The sequence below is a fragment of the Hyperoodon ampullatus genome (assembly GCF_949752795.1).
Source record: "Hyperoodon ampullatus genome assembly, chromosome: 12".
Taxonomy (NCBI): domain Eukaryota; kingdom Metazoa; phylum Chordata; class Mammalia; order Artiodactyla; family Ziphiidae; genus Hyperoodon; species Hyperoodon ampullatus.
The window spans coordinates 8404258-8420878 of NC_136925.1; the positions used below are offsets into that span (position 1 = coordinate 8404258).

The 16621-nt window shown below is 42.5% G+C and overlaps 1 protein-coding gene across 1 annotated transcript; it reads left to right on the forward strand.

Annotated features, from left to right (window-relative positions):
- The first annotated feature begins 1403 nt into the window (after window positions 1-1403).
- EEF1A1 (eukaryotic translation elongation factor 1 alpha 1) lies at window positions 1404-4753 on the forward strand. Its single transcript, XM_079716528.1, has 8 exons — window positions 1404-1419; window positions 2292-2469; window positions 2760-2939; window positions 3060-3356; window positions 3436-3586; window positions 3680-3936; window positions 4022-4256; window positions 4345-4753. Exons 2-8 carry the CDS (start codon window positions 2326-2328, stop codon window positions 4467-4469), a joined length of 1389 nt encoding a protein of 462 aa, XP_079572654.1. The 5' UTR covers window positions 1404-1419; window positions 2292-2325; the 3' UTR covers window positions 4470-4753.
- Window positions 4754-16621: the final 11868 nt, after the last annotated feature.

The following is a 16621-nucleotide window of genomic DNA, read 5'->3' on the forward strand; positions in this document are numbered from 1 at the left end:
TGTAGGTTCCTGTCCAAAAGGCGGTAGGTATTTCTTTTGCACAAGCCACAGTTCTTCACTTGGCCCTGGACACATAGTAGGTTCTCAAATATTTGTTAACAGATTGGCTCAAAAAGTTGCCGTGATGTTCTACACGTGGAAGAAGAGACATAATTATCTAGTAATTAAGCTCATTAAAAATAAAGGTTCTTCTTCCGTCAGGAGTATTTCTGAGTCTGTCTGCCCTGATTGCCAAAGCGAAAAGGCCTAATCCAGTCTCACCCTAGATTTATGCCTAAAAGGCAGTTATAATCAATAGGACGACGGAAAATGAAGCTATTTATTTGAATGGGGTAGGCCATTTTTGAGAAGCAGTGATTTCACAGCAAGTGTTGGGGATAGTAAACTGGCTGGATAAGCTTGCTGATGCTTGTGGATCTTTGTCTCTACATGAGATCACGTGGAAAGACTGAATTTGAGAAATTCTTTTTAGGTTTTTCATGCCTGCAATCAAATGAGTGTACACTGGAAAAAATGTACCAGGAGAGTAGACACACACTCAGGGTCTCGTTAATGTAATAACACTAGTGTTAGAAGTAAAGCAAACTGTAGCACTGAAGTCTATTCTAAACTGAAAAACTGGACGTCTGGAGTACCACATGGTGTGAATGTGTGATACGAACTTCGAATAAAAGCTTTGGGCTGGGAAAGCCAAGAGACCAGCCCAAGAGCATATTGGGCGGGCTCTTGGCCTCGGAACTGAATCACTCGCGGATTCCCGGGCCAAAGACGGGCCTTGTACTCCTCCAGCCGAAAGGGGCGCGGAGGGCAGGGGCGGGGGAGAAGCTAGCCCCGGCAGAGGAAGCGGCTCGAGGGGCTGGCCCCGGACCTGCGAGACGGCAAGGCTGAGTACTGGAGATGAACTGCGGGGTGAAGGAATACTCCAACCTCGGTCCGCCTTTCCAGTTAAACCAGGAACGGTACAGGGAAGATTCTGGACGTGCCCGCCGGGCCGCCTCCTCGCCGCTCCACACCCCGCCCCCCAGCTGTGCTGAGAGTAATTCATACAAAAGGAGGACTCGCCTCTGCCCGGGGGAATCCCAGGGACCGTCGATAAACTCCCACGAACCTGGAGCCTAGGGAGCGCTCGTCCCCGCCCCCCCTCCCACACGCTCTCGTCATTCTCTGGGTCAAGAGGAGCATGCGCGAGACACCGTGTGCTCGTCAGTGGGCTGAGAGCACATAGCCCACGGTCCCCGAGAAATGGGGGGAGGGGACTGCGATCGAATGGGTGCCTGGTGGAGGTGGCGCGGGGTAAACTGGGAAAGTGGTGTCGTGTGCTGGCTCCGCCCTTTTCCCGAGGGTGGGGGAGGACCATATATAAGTGCCGTAGTCCCCGTGAGCGTTCTTTTTCGCAACGGGTTTGCCGCCAGGATACAGGTGAGTTTCGGGCGTGGCTTCCGTGGGCCTGGCCTCGGCGGCCGGCCGCGGCCTTTGCGTGCCTGTCTCTCCCCCCGGGCCCTTGGGCCCCCTCCCCATGTTCTTGAAGCCGAATTTTGGGTGCGGGTAGAGTTGGAGGCCTTGGCGGTTTCTCGAAACCCGTTGGCCTCGTGCTTCGGTGGAGGCCTGGCAGAGACGCTGTGGCCGCTGCGTGGGGATCCCGCCGCGCCTTCTCGCCCGCCTCATTCGCCCCCGCTATTTATCTCTAGCAGCCGCGGATTTTTTCTGTTCTGTGCGGTTCAGCTGAGGCCGGCCGGGGTCTGACAGTACGGGCTTTTCGGCGCTCGTCGGTTTCGGGGGGGGAGGGGGGCCGCGAGGCGCGGAGGGCGGCAGGCGGCGGGCCCGCCTGACCGGCGCACATGTCGGCGCAGCCTCGTTGGGGCGAGGCGGGGCTCGCGAGCCGCGGCGGCGGCCGGGCGGCAGGACGAGCCGAGCGCCGCCCCGCCCGGCACCAGTTGCGTGCGCGGAAAGATGGCCGCTCCCCGGCCCGCTTGCACGGCCTCAAAATGGAGGACGCGGCGGCCCGGGAGGGGAGCGGCGGGTGAGTCACCACACAAAGGCACCGGGCCGGTGCCTGCCCGGCGCTGCTTCCTGTGACCCCGCGGCGGACGGGCGCTGCCCTGGCACCTCGGTTCCTCGCGGCTCCAGGGGGGCCCTTCCTCGCGGTGGGGGAGCGTTCCCGCCACGTTCGCTGGTTGGAGACCAGAGTTGGGTCAGCTGGGCGCCGGTTATGATGCTGCTTGCAGTTGGGATCGTGGCTTCTCCCCGAGCCTCCGGGACAGTGATCTGAAGGGGTCCCCCCCCCAATTTAGGTGTCGTGAAAACCACCGCTAAACCTAAGCAAAAATGGGAAAGGAGAAGACGCACATCAACATCGTTGTCATCGGACACGTAGATTCGGGGAAGTCCACCACTACTGGCCATCTGATCTACAAATGTGGTGGCATCGACAAGAGAACCATTGAAAAGTTCGAGAAGGAGGCTGCCGAGGTAGGTGAAACAACAGGGTGGTGTAAGGAGCTTGTCGGCAACTACGTCAAGTGGTAATTTTCCAGCAACTGGCCCCAGGGGGTCTAGATCCGACTTGCACTAGTTAAGGTACGTTGCGGAGTTTGCGGTCAAGTCATAGAACGCGAACTTACGAGAAAAAGGCGAGTGCGCCCAAGTTCAGCGGTATTAAGTGGAATGCAGCATCTCTTCGGAATAAGTGGGGGGAAGGGATTTCATGCTGGAGTTTGGTCGTGTTTTAGTTACCAAGTAACCATTCTTAATCCTTTCAGATGGGGAAGGGCTCCTTCAAGTATGCCTGGGTCTTGGACAAACTGAAAGCTGAACGCGAGCGTGGTATCACCATTGATATATCCCTATGGAAATTCGAGACCAGCAAGTACTATGTGACCATCATTGATGCCCCAGGACACAGAGACTTCATCAAAAACATGATTACAGGCACATCCCAGGTTTGTAGGATTAAAAACATCTGAAAATAATTGGGCCTGTCTTCTGCATTGGCAAAGCCATGAGTTTCTCCTTTTGAAGAGCTTTTGTTTAACAGGATGTGGCCTTGTTTTCTTTCAAAGGCTGACTGTGCTGTCCTGATTGTTGCTGCTGGTGTTGGTGAATTTGAAGCAGGTATTTCCAAGAATGGGCAGACCCGTGAGCATGCCCTTCTGGCCTACACTCTGGGTGTGAAACAACTAATTGTTGGAGTTAACAAAATGGATTCCACCGAGCCACCCTACAGCCAGAAGAGATACGAGGAAATTGTAAAGGAAGTCAGCACCTACATTAAGAAAATTGGCTACAACCCCGACACAGTAGCATTTGTGCCAATTTCTGGCTGGAATGGTGACAACATGCTGGAGCCAAGTGCTAACGTAAGTGGTTTTCAGGAGTTTTAGGATTGTCCCGGGAAGGTACGCTTGATGGTAGCACTGACTGTCTTTTGTGTTTTAGATGCCGTGGTTCAAGGGATGGAAGGTCACCCGTAAAGATGGCAATGCCAGTGGAACCACACTGCTTGAAGCTCTGGATTGCATCCTGCCACCAACTCGCCCAACTGACAAACCCTTGCGTTTGCCCCTCCAGGACGTCTACAAAATTGGTGGTAAGTTGAACGTTACGATCAGAACCTCTTCGGGTTGTTATGACGTCTTGTCCCTTCATACGAGTTATTTATTACATGCTGTAAACATTTTAGGTATTGGCACTGTCCCTGTGGGTCGAGTGGAGACTGGTGTTCTCAAACCTGGCATGGTGGTCACCTTTGCTCCAGTCAATGTGACAACTGAAGTGAAGTCTGTTGAAATGCACCATGAAGCTTTGAGTGAAGCCCTTCCTGGGGACAATGTGGGCTTCAATGTCAAGAACGTGTCTGTCAAAGACGTTCGTCGTGGCAATGTGGCTGGTGACAGCAAAAATGACCCACCGATGGAAGCAGCTGGCTTCACAGCTCAGGTAACACTGAAGTGACAGGTTTTTATTTACTGCTGGAAGTCTTTAAGTGTCTTTGAGACTCACTAAATGCAAGTCTTCTCTCCAGGTCATCATCTTGAACCATCCAGGCCAAATCAGTGCTGGCTATGCACCTGTGCTGGATTGTCACACAGCTCACATTGCCTGCAAGTTTGCTGAGCTGAAGGAGAAGATTGATCGTCGTTCCGGGAAAAAGCTGGAAGATGGCCCCAAATTCTTGAAATCTGGTGATGCTGCCATCGTTGATATGGTTCCTGGCAAACCCATGTGTGTTGAGAGCTTCTCTGACTATCCTCCTCTGGGTAAGGATGCTTTTTTGGTGTAACTAAAAACTTTTCTAAAGGTTTGGGGGGAAAAAAGTGTTTCTAATGGTAATATTTGTTTTAATAGGCCGCTTTGCTGTTCGTGACATGAGACAGACGGTTGCTGTGGGTGTCATCAAAGCAGTGGACAAGAAGGCAGCTGGAGCTGGCAAGGTCACCAAGTCTGCCCAGAAAGCTCAGAAGGCTAAATGAATATTATCCCCAATACCTGCCACCCCAGTCTTAATCAGTGGTGGAAGAACGGTCTCAGAACTGTTTGTCTCAATTGGCCATTTAAGTTTAATAGCAAAAGACTGGTTAATGATAACAATGCATCGTAAAACCTTCAGAAGGAAAGGAGAATGTGTTGTGGACCATTTGTTTTGTGTGTGGCAGTTTTAAGTTATTAGTTTTTAAAATCAGTACTTTTTAATGGAAACAACTTGACCAAAAATCTGTCACAGAATTTGAGACCCATTAAAAAAGTTTAATGAGAAGCCTGTGTTTTCTTTTGGTCAACACTGTAACTTCCTATAGTATTAACTACTTAGGTAAGAGTTGCCCATAATCTATTTCTGGTATTAAGTCTGCTGAAACAAAAGAATTTTATACTTCTGGGTTGGAGCTTCAGGTTTCTTACCCTTGCGTAAGGAGAATTCACCTGTTTAAGTACATCATAGAAAGGCGTTGGTACAACACTTAACAGGTTAGGACAGATAAGCAAAGTAACTGTTAACATAAGCTAGTTTGTAAGAAGGTCAAATTGTATAAATATGAAAGCTCATGTTGCATATAAAATTTTGTATGGTTATATAAGTATTGAGTAAATGAGTTACATCAAACTTTAGTTTCCCAGTTATGGGAAAGTGCATTCACATTTACAATATTCAAGTAATTAACCTAAAATGTGAAGCCTAAGTAGTATTGAGTACTGCCCTGCTAGAGTTAATTGTATCCAGATTCTAGGAAAAAATAAAAGATGCTGGAAGCTAAGTGTGTTTCCTGTCACTTAAATAGAAATTCACTTTCTATAGGAATTTTCATCTAATGAGCAAGGTTGGGTGAAGAGAAGAACATTGCTACCCTGGAGATTAAAACAGTTTAAAGAGGTATGGTGGTAAATACTAAGGTCCATTTGGGACTGAGTGTAGGAGAAGCTTAAATTCTAGTTTGAAAATGTTTTATGAAGTTAAGTTACATTTTAAAAATTACCTACTGGAAAGGAACATTGGAAGATGATAATTTGAAAGTTGCTGAAATTTGACATGGGCAGGGTGAAAATAGCTCTTAAACTACAATGATAATTTGGTAACCTGTAAATTGCAAGGGACTGGTCACGGGAAAGACGAAGTGGTCGCAGTTAATAGTAATTGATCTAGGGTATAAGTGACAACTGTCTAATGTAAATACCTGGTTTTGATATTTGGTGAATCTAAACACTTGTGCATTTGAGGAAACAGTCTCATTCTGTATTTGATGTCTTGGCTTTTAGGATATGAAAGGGAAATGAACATAGCTGGAACTGGTGAAATCACCAGATTACATATCCTATAGCCCTTTTTTGCTAATAGAAAGCATCCTATAAGGTGTACACAAGTGAATTAACTGCAATTGCAGAATTTTTTTCTCGTTTTTGAATTTTCCTGGGTAAAATGCCTTCTCACTTATACATGAGGCCATTGGTAAGGGCTTTAAAATTAAATGATTAAAAGATTTTGTCCCCAACTAGCCCCTTAATGTTTTGACAAGTAATGGTGTTTACTATGAAGATTAGAGGCAAGAATAGGATTTTTAAGCATTGCTGGTTAGTATAAATGGTAGCTGATACAAACCTAACAGCTGTGGGATTTATCAAGGGATTTGAGATTTCCCCACAATGAAGGTTTCACTGCAGAAAATTGCTTTTCATTAAATGGAAGAGTTAGGAAGGGGAGAACAGGGCAGCTTGCATACTCCTCCGTGGATTCTAGTCTGCATGTAATTTCTTTGAGCACCACCTACTGGTGGTCACCACAGTTTTAAAACATGGATTTCTAGGTTCTGGATAAAGGAGTGTTTTGCTCACTTGAATTTTTTCCACTAATTGCCTTTCCATGTATATGAGCTGATTAGCCAGTAGATTTATAAAACAAACTGGTGCTTGACCTTAAACCACATTTTATTTTTTTAAATATTTGGCTGCTCTGGGTCTCAGTTGGGGCATGCAGGATCTTCAGTTGCTCTAAGAAGTCCCTAAACCACATTCTACATTGGCCAGCTGTTGAAATGACAGTGTAAGGACTCTCAAATGGAATCTTGTTGAAATTTGTTGCCAGGAATTCTGGTGTCATTTCAGAATATGAAAAGAAAGGCATTTTGGTTCAGGAGATTAACAGATTGCCAGTAATGTGTGTCTCATTTTCAAAAATATTGTGATTACTCACCCTTTATTCCCAGAATAGGCAGTCTAGAATAAGTGAGTTTTGGCTAGGTCAGAACTCAATAATTTTATGCTTATAATTCTCCTACAGTTAATTATTGATAATTTATCTCACAAATCTCAGATGCATCAAGAGCTCAGCTATCTGGATGACACAATTTACTCTGAACTAATTAATCTGTTGCAACAGTGTGGTAATTTCAAAATGTTTTAACTGGAGACTGATGTTTAAATATTCCCCTATGGCCCTCAAAACAACTGAAATCACCTTAGTTTCACCTTAGTTTTTTGAATATTTGTTTTAAATGTTCTTTTTTAGACAAAAGTGTAAATTGACTACACCTTACAAATCTTGTTGGAAAGTGTCAATAATAAATTGCCAAATTTGGCTGGCTGAGGTCTGATGTTAGATGCAGTTTTTGAAGAAGCAGCTTTTTCAAGAGCAATTCATCTGGTTATTTGCGTTCTGTCTGATAGGCCCAACAAAGGCTAACTGCCTAAGTGGTGGAGAGCTCTTGTTTTCAGTAATTTGAAGAATGCGGTGTAAAAATCGTGAATATTACCAGGACAGGACTACGGGTTTTATTTTTATTAAAATGTATTTACCTTAGTTAATGTTATTTTCCACTGAGTTGAGCACTGAGCTCAAGAAGCTGTTCCTGGCTGTATTGTATATTCACAGTTCCTGAAATAGGCAACTCTAGAAAAGGGGTGACAACTAATTTCTTGTGTGTCAAGATGCCCTTTCATGTTATCCATTGATAGATGCTTGTCATCGTGAAATGCTGCAGAAATAAGTACAGTAAGTTGAGAATTAAAGTTACGTTACAGTTAGGACCTGTGTCTTGAAGGGAGTGAACAGCATGAGTGCTCAATCCTGTGATTGGGGGAGAACATGCACTTTCATGAGACACAGGGAGGAATAAGATGTATTTTCCTTTTTTTTTTTTAAACCTGAAATTTTCTTTTCCTGATCTGGTTTTACATTTCGTGACTTGTGTGCTTTCTTCACTTCTAAACCCATAGGTTCTCTCACCCAGGTGGCGTCGGAGTCCTCTGTTATTTGCCAGCTTCTGGGAAGTTCCATGACTAGTTAAAACTACAATTGAAGTTTGACATTGCTTGCTCAGTTGATAGTGATTTAGAAAAAAGAAAACTTTGTTAGGAAATTGCCACATGGCTCCTGAAAGGTCACTGACCTCTGATCCAGTGGAAACCTTGAAAAGGTCATATGGCTTTGTTCTTATCTAAATAGAAGGTTATGCTGTAGTCCTGTAGTCATCAGAAATGAGTGAAATTGTCATTTACCGTGGACAGCCCTGAGGCCCGTGGATCTCTTAAGCATTTAGAGCTCAGTTTGTGGTCTCCGTGGGAAAGACATGACAACAAAGATACTGTTAAATTAATGTTAAAATAATTACAGGTAAGCAAAGAGTTATTAGAAAACTTAGCAAGAGATTGAGAAGTTTTCCCCATTGTTTTATTGAGGTGACACTAAAATTCACCCTTTTAAAGTATGTAGTTCTCTGCAAGTTCTGATAAATGCAGTTCACAAGGTATAGAGTACGTCCATCACCCCTCCCCCTCCCCCAGATTCCCCTGTGCCCCTTTGTAGTCAGCCCCTCTCCTCTACCTCTAACCCTTGGTAACCGCTGACCTATATGTTTCTGTGCCTTTAATTTTGTTTTGCAGCCGTGTCACATACTTGGATTCATACAGTATGTAGCCTTTTGAGTCTGCTTTCTTTCATTTAGCATGATGCATTTGAGATTCATCTGTTCGGCATAATCAGTAATCTGTTTCTTTTTAATAACTGTAAGTTTGTTTACAGCTGAGGGATGTTGGTTGTTTCCAGTTTTGGATTAATTACGAATAAACTGCTATAAATATGCACATAGGTTTGTGTGTGACTGAGTTTTCATTTTTTTACTTGTTTAAATACTTAGGGAGTGGGATTGCTTAGTCGTTGGCAAGCATATACCTTACCTTTGTAAGAAACTGCTGAACTGTTTTGCAAAGTGGATGAACTGTTAATAATAGATGAAGAGAAATTTAAAATTTTTTTAATTTAATTTTTTAATTATCTTTAAAATTTTTGGCTGTGTTGGGTCTTTATGTGCGAGTTGCGGCGAGCAGGGGCCACTCTTCTTCACGGTGCACAGGCCTCTCACTATCGCGGCCTCTCCTTGCGGAGCACAGGCTCACTAATTGTGGCTCACGGGCCTAGTTGCTCCGCGGCATGTGGGATCTTCCCAGACCAGGGCTCGAACCCGTGTCCCCTGCATTGGCAGGCAGATTCTCAACCATTGCACCACCAGGGAAGCCCCTAAATTTTATTTTGATACTAATTTTTCAAGGAAGAAAGTTAATTTGCCTATAAATGAGTGTTACACTGAGATTATATGAGGCTTACCTTGGCCTCATAACAATTACATAGAATCAGAAAAGTCTAAGAAAACCTAAAAGCCTTTTAATGTAAGCTACTCAGATAAACTTTGAATATATTCATGGAAATTTTTGCTTGATTACTTCATCAGTGTGTGTGGTTGTCATATTGGAGGGCAGAGACATATCATTGAATCCTCACAGCAGTCTTTGTAGGGGCAGATACTGTATTCCTATTACAGATGGCAGACTGAGGGATGGAGAGAGGCTTCTAAATCATCCCATTGCTGGATGAAATTTTTTGTTGATATTTACTTAAACTTGACTGCTGGTAATTAAAGATCATACCTAGGCTATTCTCTTGGAATAATTAAACAATGTCATTCTCTTTTCTGTAAGAACCACTAATTTACTTGAAGACACCAATGAATACTTCTTAGTCACATCTGAGCTAAACACTTGCAGTTCCTACAGCTGTTTCTTTTTTTTTTAATTGAAGTATAGTTGATTTACAACTGTTGTGTTAGTTTCAGGTGTACAGCAAAGTGATTCAGTTTTATATATATATATATACTTTTTCAGACTCTTTTTCCTTATAAGTTATTACAAAATATTGAGGTTAGTTTCCCGGTGCTATACAGTAGGTCCTTGTTGGTTATCTACTTGTTTGTTGTTTCTGTTTGTTTTTGTTTTTGGCCTCACCACACAGCATGTGGGATCTTAATTGAACCTGCACAGCCCCTGCAGTGGAAGCCCGGAGTCTTAAACCTGGACTACCAGGGAAGTCCCTGGGTATCTTTTTCTTTTTTTTGTATGATTCCATTTATATGAAATGTCTAGACTAAACAGACCCAGAGAGAAAGCAGTGATTAAAAACGTTCTAGGGCTTCCCTGGTGGCGCAGTGGTTGAGAGTCCGCCTGCCGATGCAGGGGACACGGGTTCGTGTACCGGTCCGGAAAGATCCCACTTGCCGTGGAACGGCTGGGCCAGTGAGCCGCGGCCGCTGAGCCTGTGCGTCCGGAGCCTGTGCTCCGCAATGGGAGAGGCCACAGTGGTGAGAGGCCCGCGTACCGCAAAAAAAAAAAAAAAAAAAGTTCTAAAATTTAGTGATGGTTACACAACTGTAGATGTACTTGAAACCATTGACTTGTATACTTTAAAGAGGTGAATGTTGGGCTTCTCTGGTGGCGCAGTGGTTAAGAATATGCCTGCCAATGCAGGGTACACGGGTTCGAGCCAAAGATCTCACATGCTGCAGAGCAACTAAGCCCGTGCACCACAACTACTGAGCCCATGTGCCTAGAGCCCGTGCTCTGCAACAAGAGACGCCACCATAATGAGAAGCCCGCGCACCGCAACAAAGAGTAGCCCCTGCTCGCCGCAACTAGAGAAAGCCCCTGTGCAGCAATGAAGACCCAACGCAGCCAAAAAAAAAAAAATTTTTTTTTTAAAAGAGGTGAATGTTACATGAATCTTATCTCAAAAAAGCCTTTTAAAAATGTCATGGATCAGGAGAGCTCTGTGTCCTGTGGCCAAGTGTCCATCATGGGTTGATTATGCTGTCTTGTCTTTGATCAACACACTATACAAGGCTGTTGCTACAAAATGTTGACGTCTTTCCTGGCCGTGATAGAGACCTCTCTGTGCACAGTTGGGAGGCCTCAGTTTCCCTAAGTAGGCTGATACTGGTGGGGGAGTGCGGTTGTGTGTGTGGGAATATGGCTTGTGAACAAAAGTGACTTGGAGTAGCATCACCTGTGTAGCAGGCCCTGGCTGGCTTCAGGTGTGTGTGAGCGGGGACAGGATGGAGGGTGTCCCAGTTTTCTATGCTAAATGCCTCCTAATCACCCCAAGAATTATCTCTCATGGCTCAGGGCGTCCCCTGGGCTCAGCTAGAGCAGTTCTTAGGATTTCTCAGACAGTTGCAGTCAGACCATGATAGGGCCTGGAGCTATCTAGAAGGCTTTCTCACACATTTGTCTGGCAATTGATGCTGGCTCTCAGCTGGGACCTCAGCTGGAGCTATCAGCTGGAACACCTACCTGTGTCCGTTTCATGTGGCCTGGGCTTCTTTGTAGCATGACGGCTAGGTTCCAAGAGTGAGTATCCCAAGGGAACCAGGTAGAAGCCTTATTACCATTTATAGGACTCAGCTTTGGAATTCATATAATGTCACTTCTGCTGTAGTCACTGGCTCATTCCATAGACCCCCAACTCTAGGTGAGAGGAGTGTCACCATCATGTTGTAGTAAGAGCGTGTGGGAGGGGAGATGTTATGGTGACCATGTTTGGAAAATACCCTATTTTTCATGTAAAAGTGTGTGTATGTTAACACCAAACTCCTAACTTACCCCCTACCTCCTACCCCTGTGGTAACCATACACTTGTTTTCTATCTGGGGGTCTTATTTCTGTTTTGTACATAGGTTCATTGATATATTTTTTTAGATTCCACATATGAGGGATATCATGATACTTGTCTTTGACTTCACTTAGTATGATAATCTCTAGGTCCATCCATGGTGCTGCAAATGGCTTTTTTTTTTTTAATGTCTGAGTAGTAGTCCATTGTGTATATATACCGTTATCTTCTTTATCCAGTCATCTGTTGAAGGACATTTAGGTTGCTTCCATGTCTTAGCTATTGTAACTAGTGCTGTTATGAACATAGGGGTGCATATATCTTTTGGAATTATAGTTTTCTCCAGATATATGCGCAGCAGTGGGATTGCTGGGTCATATGACAATTCTGCTTTTAGTTTTTTGAGGAGCCTCCACACTGTTCTCCATAGTGACTGTATCAATTTACATTCCCACCAACAGTGCAAGAGGGTTCCCTTTTCTCCACACCCTCTCCAGCATTGGTGGTTTGTAGATTTTCTGATGATGCCCATTCTAACTGGTGTGAGGTAATACCTCATTGTGGTTTTGATTTGCATTTCTCTAATAATTAGTGATGTTGAGCAGCTTTTCATGTGCTTCGTGGCCATCTGTATGTCTTCTTTGGAGAAATGTCTATTTAGGTCTTCTGCCCATTTTTGGATTGGGCTGTTTCTTTAATATTGAGCTGCATGAGCTGTTTATATACTTTGGAGATTAATCCTTGGTCCGTTGATACGTTTGCAAATATTTTCTCCCATTCTGAGGGTTGTCTTTTCGTCTTGTTTATGGTTTCCTTTGCTGTGCAAAAGCTTTTAAGTTTCATTAGGTCCTATTTGTTTATTTTCATTTCCATTACTCTAGGAGGTGGATCAAAAAAGATCTTGCTGTAATTTATGTCAAAGAGTGTTCTTCCTATGTTTTCCTCTAAGAGTTTTATAGTGTCCGGTCTTACATTTAGGTCTTGAACCCATTTTGAGTTTATTTTTGTGTATGGTGTTAGGGAGTGTAACACCCTAATTTCATTCTTTTACATGTAGCTGTCCAGTTTTCCCAGCACCATTTATTGAAGAGACTGTCTTTTCTCCATTGTATATCCTTGTGTCCTTTGTCATAGATTAGTTGACCATAGGTGCATGGGTTTATCTCTGGGCTTTCTATGTTGTTCCATTGATCTATGCTTCTGTTTTTATGCCAGTACCATATTATCTTGATTACTGTAGCTTTGTAGTATAGTCGGAAGTCAGGGAGTCTGATTCCTCCAGCTCTGTTTTGTTCCCTCAGACTGCTTTGGCTATTCGAGGTCATTTGTGTTTCCATACAAATTTTAAGATTTTTCTAGTTCTGTAAAAAATGCCATTGGTAATTTGATAGGGATTGCATTGAATCTGTAGATTGCTTTGGGTAGTATAGTCATTTTCACAATATTGATTCTTCCAATCCAAGAACGTGGTATATCTCTCCATCTGTTGGTATCATCTTTAATTTCTGTCATCAGTGTCTTATAGTTTTCTGCATACAGGTCTTTTGTCTCCCTAGGTAGGTTTATACCTAGGTATTTTATTCTTTTTGTTGCAATGGTAAATGGGAGTGTTTCCTTAATTTCTCTTTCAGATTTTTCATCATTAGTTTATAGGAATGCCAGAGATTTCTGTGCATTAATTTTGTATCCTGCAACTTTACCAAATTCATTGATTAGCTCTAGTAGTTTTCTGGTGGCATCTTTAGGATTCTCTAGAGTATCATGTCATCTGCAAACAGAGACAGTATTACTTCTTTTCCAGTTTCTTTTCCTTTTATTTCTTTTTCTTCTCTGATTGCTGTGGTTAGGAAACTATGTCGAATAGGTTGAATATTCAGCTGTGTATGTTGAATAATAGTGAGAGTGGACATCCATGTCTTGTTCCTGATCTTAGAGGAAATGCTTTCAGTTTTTCACCATTAAGAATAATGTTTGCTGTGCGTTTGTCATATATGGCCTTTATTATGTTGAGGTAGGTACCCTCTATGCCCACTTTCTGGAGAGTTTTAATCATAAATGGGTGTTGAATTTTGTCAGAAGCTTTTTCTGCATCTATTGAGATCATATGGTTTTTATTCTTCAATTTGTTAATAGGATGTATCACATTGATTTGCGTAAATTGAATCCTTGCATCCCTGGGATAAATCCCACTTGATGATGGTGTATGATCCTTTTAATGTGTTGTTGGATTCTGTTTGCTAGTATTTTGTTGAGGATTTTTGCATCTATATTCATCAGTGATATTGGTCTGTAATTTTCTTGTTTTGTAGTATCTTTGTCTGGTTTTGGTATCGGTGATGGTGGCTTCATAGAATGAGTTTGGGGAGTGTTCCTTCCCCTGCTATATTTTGGAAGAGCTTGAGAAGCATGGGTGTTAGCTCTTCTCTAAATGTTTGATAGAATTCACCTGTGAAGCCATCTGGTCCAGGACTTTTGTTTGTTGGAAGATTTTTAATCACAGTGTCAATTTCATTACTTGTGATTGGTCTGTTCATATTTTCTATTTCTTCCTGGTTCAATCTTGGAAGGTTATACCATTCTAAGAATTTGTCCGTTTCTTCCAGGTTGTCCAAGTTATTGGCATAGAGTTGCTTGTAGTAGTCTCTTAGGATGCTTTGTATTTCTGCAGTGTCTGGTGTAAGTTCTCCTTTTTCATTTCTAATTTTATTGATTAGAGTCTTCTCCCTCTTTTGATGAGTCTGGCTAATGGTTTATCAATTTTGCTTATCTTCTCAAAGAACCAGCTTTTAGTTTTATTGATCTTTGCTATTGTTTTCTTTGTTTCTATTTCATTTATTTCTGCTCTGATATTTATGATTTCTTTCCTTCTGCTAACTTTGGGTTTTGTTTGTTTTTCTTTCTCTAGTTCCTTTAGTGTAAGGTTAGATTGTTAATTTCAGATTTTTCTTGTTTCTTGAGGTAGGCTTGTATAGCTATAAACTTCCCTCTTAGAATTGCTTTTGCTGCATCCCATAGGTTTTGGATCGGCCTGTTTTCATTGTCATTTGTCTCTAGGTATTTTTTGATTTCCTCTTTGATTTCTTCAGTGATCTCTTGTTTATTTAGTAACGTATTGTTTAGCCTTCATGTGTTTGTGTTTTTTACGTTTTTTTCCCTGTAATTCATTTCTAATCGCATAGCATTGTGGTCAGAAAAGATGCTTGATATGATTTCAATTTTCTTAAATTTACTGAGGCTTGATTTGTGACCCAAGATGTGATCTATCCTGGAGAATGTTCCATGCGCACTTGAGAAGAAAGTGTAATCTGCTGTTTTTGGATGGAATGTCCTATAAATATCAATTAAGTCTATCTGGTCTGTTGTGTCATTTAAAGCTTCTATTTCCTTATTTATTTTCATTTTGGATGATCTGTCCATTGGTGTAAGTGAGGTATTAAAGTCCACCACTATTGTGTTACTGTCGATTTCCTCTTTTATAGCTGTTAGCAGTTGCCTTATGTATTGAGGTGCTCCTATGTTGGGTGCATATATATTTATAATTTTATATCTTCTTCTTGGATTGATCCCTTGATCATTATGTAGTGTCCTTCCTTGTCTCTTGTAACATTCTTTATTTTAAAGTCTATTTTATCTGAGTATTGCTACTCCAGCTTTCTTTTGATATCCATTTGCATGGAATATCTTTTTCCATCCCCTCACTTTCAGTCTGTATGTGTCCCTAGGTCTGAGGTGGGTCTCTTGTAGACAGCATATATATGGGTCTTGTTTTTGTATCCATTCAGCGAGCCTGTGTCTTTTGGTTGGAGCATTGAATCCATTCACGTTTAAGGTAATTATTGATATGTATGTTCCTATGACCATTTTCTTAATTGTTTTGGGTTTGCTTTTGTAGGTCCTTTTCTTCTCTTGTGTTTCCCACTTAGAGAAGTTCCTTTAGCATTTGTTGTAGAGCTGGTTTGGTGGTGCTGAATTCTCTTAGCTTTTGCTTGTCTGTAAAGCTTTTGATTTCGCCATGGAATCTGAATGAGATCCTTGCCGGGTAGAGTAATCTTGGTTATAGGTTCTTCCCTTTCATCACTTGTAAGTATATCATGCCACTCCCTTCTGGCTTGTAGAGTTTCTGCTGAGAAATCAGCTGTTAACCTTATGGGAGTTCCCTTGTATGTTATTTGTTGTTTTTCCCTTGCTGCTTTCAATAATTTTTCTTTGTCTTTAATTTTTGCCAATTTGATTACTGTGTGTCTCGGCCTGTTTCTCCTTGGGTTTATCCTGTATGGGACTCGCTGTGCTTCCTGGACTTGGGTGACTATTTCCTTTCCCATGTTAGGAAAGTTTTCTACTATAATCTCTTCAAATATTTTCTCTGGTCCTTTCTCTCTCTCTTCTCCTTCTGGGACCCCTATAATGTGAATGTTGTTGCATTTAATGTTGTCCCAGAAGTCTCTTAGGCTGTCTTCATTTCTTTTCATTCTTTTTTCTTTATTCTGTTCTGCAGCAGTGAATTCCACTATTCTGTCTTCCAGGTCACTTATCCGTTCTTCTGCCTCAGTTATTCTGCTATTGATTCCTTCTAGTGTATTTTTCATTTCAGTTATTGTGTTGTTCATCTCTGTTTGTTTGTTCTTTAATTCTTCTAGGTCTTTGTTAAACATTTCTTGCATCTTCTCGATCTTTGCCTCCATTGTTTTTCCGAGGTCCTGGATCATCTTCACTATCATTGTTCTGAATTCTTTTTGTGGAAGGTTGCCTATCTCCACTTCATTTAGTTGTTTTTCTGGGGTTTTATCTTGTTCCTTCATCTGGTACATAGCTCTCTGCCTTTTCATCTTGTCTATCTTTCTGTGAATGTGGTTTGTGTTCCGCAGGCTGCAGGATTGTAGTTCTTCTTGCTTCTGCTGTCTGCCCTCTGGTGGATGAGGCTATCTGAGAGGCTTGTGCAGGCGTCCTGATGGGAGGGGCTGGTCGTGGGCTACAGCTGTTTCTTGACGTAGATTCTTCCCATGCCATTCTCCCTCGCAGACAGTTTATAGCTTTAAAGTGTTTTCACCAAAATTAAACATATGGCTGCGGATGCATAAAAGACTGGCTTCTTAACCTAGAGTGTACTTTTATTAATGTGACCCAAGAGATAAAGTCACCTTGTTTCCTAAATTTCCTAGTTTCCTTAATTAATACATTTGGACTAGATGATCAGAGTGC

Coding starts and splice junctions, on each gene's coding strand:
- EEF1A1 (XM_079716528.1), top strand. CDS start 2,326: ATGGGAAAGGAGAAGACGCACATCAACATCGTTGTCATCGGACACGTA. Junction 3,357..3,435: donor TGCTGGAGCCAAGTGCTAAC/GTAAGTGGTTTT, acceptor TTTGTGTTTTAG/ATGCCGTGGTTCAAGGGATG. Junction 3,937..4,021: donor CAGCTGGCTTCACAGCTCAG/GTAACACTGAAG, acceptor TCTTCTCTCCAG/GTCATCATCTTGAACCATCC.